General features: G+C 43.0%; 1 protein-coding gene across 1 annotated transcript in view; it reads right to left on the bottom strand.

Moving 5' to 3' along the window:
* Positions 1-649: 649 nt before the first annotated feature.
* The window catches only part of RNF135 (ring finger protein 135), a 6,610-nt gene continuing 717 nt past the window's right edge, over positions 650-6,542 (bottom strand). The window contains exons 2-7 of the mRNA XM_008637589.2: positions 6,484-6,537; positions 5,530-5,616; positions 4,810-4,980; positions 3,497-3,656; positions 2,957-3,058; positions 650-2,154 (exon numbers count right to left, since the gene is read on the bottom strand). Coding sequence (XP_008635811.1) covers positions 1,619-2,154; positions 2,957-3,058; positions 3,497-3,656; positions 4,810-4,980; positions 5,530-5,616; positions 6,484-6,537 — 1,110 coding nt within the window. The 3' untranslated portion in view covers positions 650-1,618. The remainder of the gene's footprint in view (positions 2,155-2,956; positions 3,059-3,496; positions 3,657-4,809; positions 4,981-5,529; positions 5,617-6,483; positions 6,538-6,542) is intronic.

Genomic DNA, 6,542 nt, shown 5'->3' with positions numbered 1-6,542 from the left:
GGCAGCGCGGCCCGGGCCGGCCGTGAGCGCAGCGAGCGCTGAGGGACAGCTCGAGGCACTCGGAGCACACCGGGAATCACAGAACCAATGAGGGTGGAAAAGACCTCGGAGATCATCCAGTCCAACCTGTGACCCAACACCACCGTGTCAACCAGACCGTGGTACCAAATGCCATGTCCAGTCTTTCCTTAAACACCTGTAGAGATGGTGACTCCACCCTGGGCACCCCGTTCCAATGTTTAATCACCTAATCAGGAAGTTCTTCCTAATGTTCAAGTAGTGACACAGTGGGTTACCATCTGCACTGTGTGTTGTTACGTGTGTTGTTGCTGTGATCCAAACCATAACAAATTGCTGCCCCTGGGCACTACGGTGCAACTCGTATGTGGGAAATTAGGGATGTCCAGTGAGTTCATGCTGTAGCTGATGTTTTTCCAGATGAACCAGCAAAGGACACCTCAATCCTAACAAAGTAGTGGCTTTGGCTATCTCAGGAAAGCTACCCCAGCCTTGGAGATGCTGACAGACACACCCCTGCGATCATACAAATGTGCATTTAGTCCATCAGAGTGTTCAGTGACACCAGCGAGTAACTCTGAAGGTGAGCAGCAGTTCTGTCAATGACCTTAAAAGCCAAGGAGCTCCATTCCACTAAATGAGATAGCTGAATCGCACTTTTATTCAAAATAAACTATTTATTTTGTTAACTCTGGAATTCCACAGTCTTCCTGAAAAAGCTTTTGCTTCTTGTGAATGCTGTTTTCAGTTTGCCTGCATGAAGCAGTGGATCTCTCAGAAATCAAGCTGTCCATAGGTTTTGCAGGACCTCAGCTCTGGTCCCTTCACCCCCCCACAGGCAACTGAGAACCTCTTGCTTTGTCTCAGGCTCCCTGACAAGACCAGATGGTCCTTGCCATGACACAGTCCTGTTTGCAGGCCCTTTAAAAGAGCAGTAGTGACCACATGATTTATTAGCTGCTATAAACACACCTGAACATCTGCTTCCACAACCATTCCCATGGTCACACCACCACCAGGATTGACAACCCTTTGGGCAATACTAATATATGGCTCCAGTGAGATTATGTTCTTCTGGGACACCTCCCTGAAGTGCCAGGTCCTCAAATACAAAGCCTATTTCCTAGTTAATGCCTACCCTAAAGGGAAAGATTTTCATACCTAAAATCACTAACATTCTTACCCTCTGAGCATTCTTTAATCAATCAGATCTGTCTAAAAAAAACCTCACTTGACAGAAAGTAATGGCATCATCTGTTCTCCTGTATTTTTTATATCAATGTAGGAGAAATGAGGTCCATTCCCAACATTAGAGCTTCCTTAGTACTTTCTTTCCTATGAATATCCTGGGACTACTTAAAGCTGCTTGAGAAATCCACCTGACTCCCACAGGGGTGGTTACTGCCTTTAGCATAGGCTGGAATCACTTCAATGCAGTATGGCTAGACCAGAGCACAGCAGACAGAAGTATCAGTTGCTGATTCCCAGGAAAGCCTGGGTAGCTATGCATTCATTCCTTGGTACATTCCTGTGTAAAACACTGAGGCTTTTATAGAAACTCCGCAGTCATTGGCAAAATTGTCCCTGTTCTCAACAGGCTTTATCTCCTGTTTGGCTGACTTATAGTTAAAGATCCATTTCCTTCTAGACTGTACAGCCAGAAAGCAGGGTAGAGAGGATTTGAGGTAATAATTTCAAAGGTGTGCAAAAGCATTTCTTTGTCAGCGATTGAGTAAAATGACACGGTCTTCTTTCGTAGCTCCAGGAAAACTCCAACCTTCAGCGGTTTATCCTTGTGTAATAATGTTTCTTGATCCTTATGCCATGCTGACAGCTGTTTTTTAGCACCCAGCCATTCTACACACCAGGAATGCTCAGTTCTTCCCAGTTTGTCCCTTTTACCAATCATTTCATGAGCAACTCCAACAGCCCATCCATCACTGTCCTTGGTAATTACTTCCCAGTAGTGGCACCCAGTAGAGAAGCCCTGTGAACACATCACTTGGCTGATGCAGAATCTTTTGGGTGAATGTTCATAACTGGTCAGGTGGCTGGAAACCATCACTCTCCTGTTCTGGGCTGTGAGTGCCAAGTGCTTGTGTACTCTTGTGGGGTCAAAAGTCACATCATCTGCCCCTAGAAGACAGAAAGGAAAATATTCTCACCTGCAGGCAACAAGAAAACAGGTGGATTCCTGCTCCAGAACAGAAATGAAAACAAATGATCATACAATAAACCTGAATCAAAGTTCAAGAATCCTCAACCAAGCACTATCGACTGTATCCTGGGCATACTGAAACATATAACAGGCACAACTGTGTAAATATCCATGACAGACTCATATGCACTCCAGTGGGAAGGTGAAAGTACCTTGCACCCTACAAGATGGATTTTATTCCTAGCCACAATATTTTTTTTTAAATTACCTTTTTGTCAATAATAAATGGGATGCTCACCTTAATAAAGCTTACAGTCATCTGTTCACTGAGACAAGTTCTTACATACTTTATCAGTAAAAACATTTGTTTTCTGTGTTAAGCTACAGCTGTAGTACGGTGTGTTGACTGTAAAAATGTTTCTGTCAAAATGATGCAGAACTCAAGTAACAACTGGAGTAATTACAGCTTAACAGCAAAGATCAGTGAGGTGCAGTAACTGCCTGTACACCAGCTCACACTGTAGCCAGCACAAGCTGCCACACAGCTTACACACCTCCATGAAACAGGTTTCTTATCTTTTTTTATCTTGCATCTGCAGTCAGGTACAGTGTTACATTATGTGTCAGTAACTGATTCATTCATGGCAACTCCATTGTGTTTCCATGCTTCAGTAAACAGCCACATTGCCTGCTGATGTTGGCAAGGACAGTTTTCTTCAGCAAATCCAGTCTCAGAGTGACCTGGATGTTGTTAAGAGTCCTGCTGGCCTGGATACTTACACTGAGAAAACTGCCTGGAAATGGTTGGTTCAGGACTTTCAGTTGCAGACTCTGGAGATGATGAGCAGACACTTGGCTCCTGATATGAGTCTGGAGGCTGCACTAAATACAAAAATAAGTGAAGTGTTAAGGCATTTCTTCAAAATGTACATGGGAAGTATTTAAGCTTCTAAAGGAAAACACACCTTAAATAAACCCAGCTACTGGTTCAAGTACAAAACAAGGACTTGCTTCTTTTTGATTGTATAAATTACAAAGGACGAATAAGCAAACATTTTTACCCAAAATTAACAAAACACTGTATGCTGCTGTGGTCAGACGGGAGCTGTCAGAGGAGTGAGACGGGTAAAGCAGTTGGAGCATTCTATGCAGAAAAAGCAGTTTCTGTCTTAAAAACTTTTACAGTGTTCTTTATTTTTTTGCTATCATATGTTTCTTGTTTTATTTGCACATGCATTTCATAAGCACAAAGTAATTTTTTACTCTATTTGCTAGATCCACTGCCTCTAAGAAAAAGATTTCAAAATAAGGAAAACTCACCTGATGGGAGCTGCTGAGCATAATTCTCAAAGAGTAAAATTTCCAACTTTCTCTTAAGATCTTCTACAGCACTTCTGACAACATTAAGCTTCTCATCAAGTGTAATTTTATTAATTGTTGAAGGTGAGCCTTTGTACCTCTGCCTCTCAGGTAAGTTACTCTGATAATGACAAAAGGATCAAGGGAAAGATGTAAACAATAGCAGTTATTTCATCTCGCAGATCAGATTATAATGTAAAGTCCGAGTGGAAAAAGAGCAGTGATCTCTCCAAGAATCTTATTCTTTGCATCAAAAGCTTCCTTTATAGGATAGCTACCTGAGCAAACCAACCTGAAATCTTACAGAAAATAGGGAAGGATATTCTTATTAAAAAAATTTTAAAACTGTGTTTTCCCTAAGAAAACTGAGAATGCAACTAATTTTTCTTTCATATATATATATATATATATTACAATTTTCATATTTCATTCATATGAATACACAAACTTACTCTTTTTAAACTTTCTTCTTGTTCTAAAACCCAAACCAAAAGTTTCAAAATGTATGAGTGTGAGGAAAGGGCAAACCTAGTTTGCCTAAATTTAGAAATTGTGGAAATCTACATCTGAAGTTGTTCTCTTAGTCTGTGTGTACAGTCTGTAGGAGGAAACAGCCTTTTGGAGGCTGGATTAATCTTCTTTGCAGGTGGATATCTCAAGTAGGCAGATAACTCTGAAAGTGCCCATTCCTCCTCACTGCCTGTAACGGGACACTGGATCAGGTGAATTCCAATGTGGGCACCTGTGCCTGCATCCTGGAAGTCCAATTCTGTCTCATGGCACTACCCAAAATGGGCTCTACAGAATCTGAAGTGATTTAACTGCCTCTTTTGAGGGCCCTTGATATGTTTTCCCCGAGGAAGTTGTTACACAATATTTAATAACTCTGTGAGTTCTTTAACTTGCATCCCTATGTGTATATACAAATTCTGGAAAATAAGAAGATCATGAAGGATCTTGACTTTAGATTTGACTGAGAACTGGATTTCAGTAGTGCAGTTCCCACTTCATTCCAGTTCACCAATATCCTTGGAAAAAAATTTAGTTCTGAATTGCATCCCCAGCCTGTGCCTCTTTTAGTACTTCTCTTCCTCTGAATTTCTCACTCCGAACTCTCCCTGCTAACAGCAATGTCCATGGATTGGCACCATTGTCTCCATGAGAATAGTGCAGTGGGGACCTCAAAGGCGCTCTGTACATATTCAGCTATCCCAGACATTGAGCTTGAGAGTTTCTATTCATATTCTGCCCTGCCACTTCATTTCATCACTTACAGTTTGGCCTTTGATGTCTGTGAGCTGGTGAATAGTCTCTTCAATTTTATGCTGAGCAGCTTTTTGCTCCTGTTCAATGAACATCAGTGTGTTTCTCTCCTGTCTTTCAACATATTCCTTCATGCAACAGAAATCTTTAGTAATCTGGCTTTTGATCTGAGATGTATATTCCTGAAAGGCAGAAAATATGGAGTTCATTGTGTGGTTAGGAAAGATGTATGCAATACGAGAAGCCTACTGCCCCGTCTAACATAATCTTTGACTGACCCCTGCAGACCAGAAGACTTTATTCAAAGGAATAAAATATATTTGACACTATCCTGCATTACCTGCAATGAGATTTGGGGCATGGTAAGGATCATGACTATTTTATGGCCAGTGGACTCTGCTTGACAACGCAGAAAGATCAATATTCCCTCTTATGATTTGTAATTTGCATCTGAGTGTACCAGAAACATTCAGGCTACTCCTGGAATAAGCAGAAAAATGCAACCATGCACAACTCCAGTAGCCTTTGTGCCAGCCAAGACACAAATTAGTGCAGCTGATGCCATATATTCATTCTCATCAGTAAAACTAGAATTGTGACAGAAAAGAAGGAAACAAAAAGGGAGATTCCTGCTCTGGGTTGGAAGGCAACCCTGCAGTCAATCACATCTCCGAGGGTCCAGAACAGGGGAAACAGAAGGTAACTGCAGGTGATGAATGTACAGTGTGTACCTTTGTTTTATTGAGATCTTTCCTCAAAAGGTGGACGGTCTCTGCCGTTATTTCTTCTTGCTTGGAGCTCTCCCATATCTCTTCTTCCTTCAAAGTGATACATTGGACTATTTATCTATATAACCCTCAGAGAAAGCATGACTAGGTTAAGCAGCAGGATAATAAAATTCCCTACATCACTGACATTAGTTAAGCATTGGACTGGTTGAGGAGGTGCCTAAAAGACACAATTCTGAGCAGGAGTAATCACAATGAAGTCAACATGCAAGAGTCACCGATTAATTACATGTTCAACTAGAATTGTGAGCTTCAGCTCTTAGCTTGACTGAAGAAGATACATATGTGCTAAAATAATGAAGGTAAACAGATTTTTCTTATCTCCTTCTCTGGGAGTCGTTTTAAGCAGACCTAGATCATGAACCGGTCCCATTTTGTGCCATGACGCTGGGTGGAGCTGTGGCATTGTCTAATAATGTTACGTGTCACCAGTCTCCAATGCAATGCTGATGCAATACGTAACACCCAGCACAAAGTCGTCACTTATTACTATTTTAAGTCAGCTGAATATGTACAGGTATTAGTTCTTCTAATTCAGCTATGCAGCTCTCAATGCATCAGACATTACCAATGAGCCCCAAACACTGCATTAGCTGAACCCATCTGCTCAATGTGTTACGGTGCCGTGGGATGGAACCCCGGGCTACACTGAAGATGCCATGGGCTGTCCCGAGGGTGCCGCTGGGTGCTGTCCCACAATGTCGCGGGCAGGAGTCCCTGGGAGTCAGGGGATATCGCCTCGGGATGTCACCCCGGAATGTCCCGGGGTGTCGCGGGGAGGAGCCCCGAGCTGTGGCGGGATAGAGCCCCGGGATGTCGGGGGGTGAAGCTCCCGGGTGTCGGGGGATGGAGCTCTGGGATGTCGGGGATGGAACCCCGGGCTGCCTCCGGCCGTACCTTGTCCCCAGGTCCCCGCCCCACCGAGCTCTGGTCGTCGCAGGCAGCAGCTCCCTGGG

Source organism: Corvus brachyrhynchos, unplaced genomic scaffold, assembly GCF_000691975.1.
Source record: "Corvus brachyrhynchos isolate BGI_N302 unplaced genomic scaffold, ASM69197v1 scaffold407, whole genome shotgun sequence".
Classification (NCBI taxonomy): domain Eukaryota; kingdom Metazoa; phylum Chordata; class Aves; order Passeriformes; family Corvidae; genus Corvus; species Corvus brachyrhynchos.
Note: the sequence above shows the minus strand (reverse complement) of the source record. Positions and strands in the feature narration are given on the sequence as shown.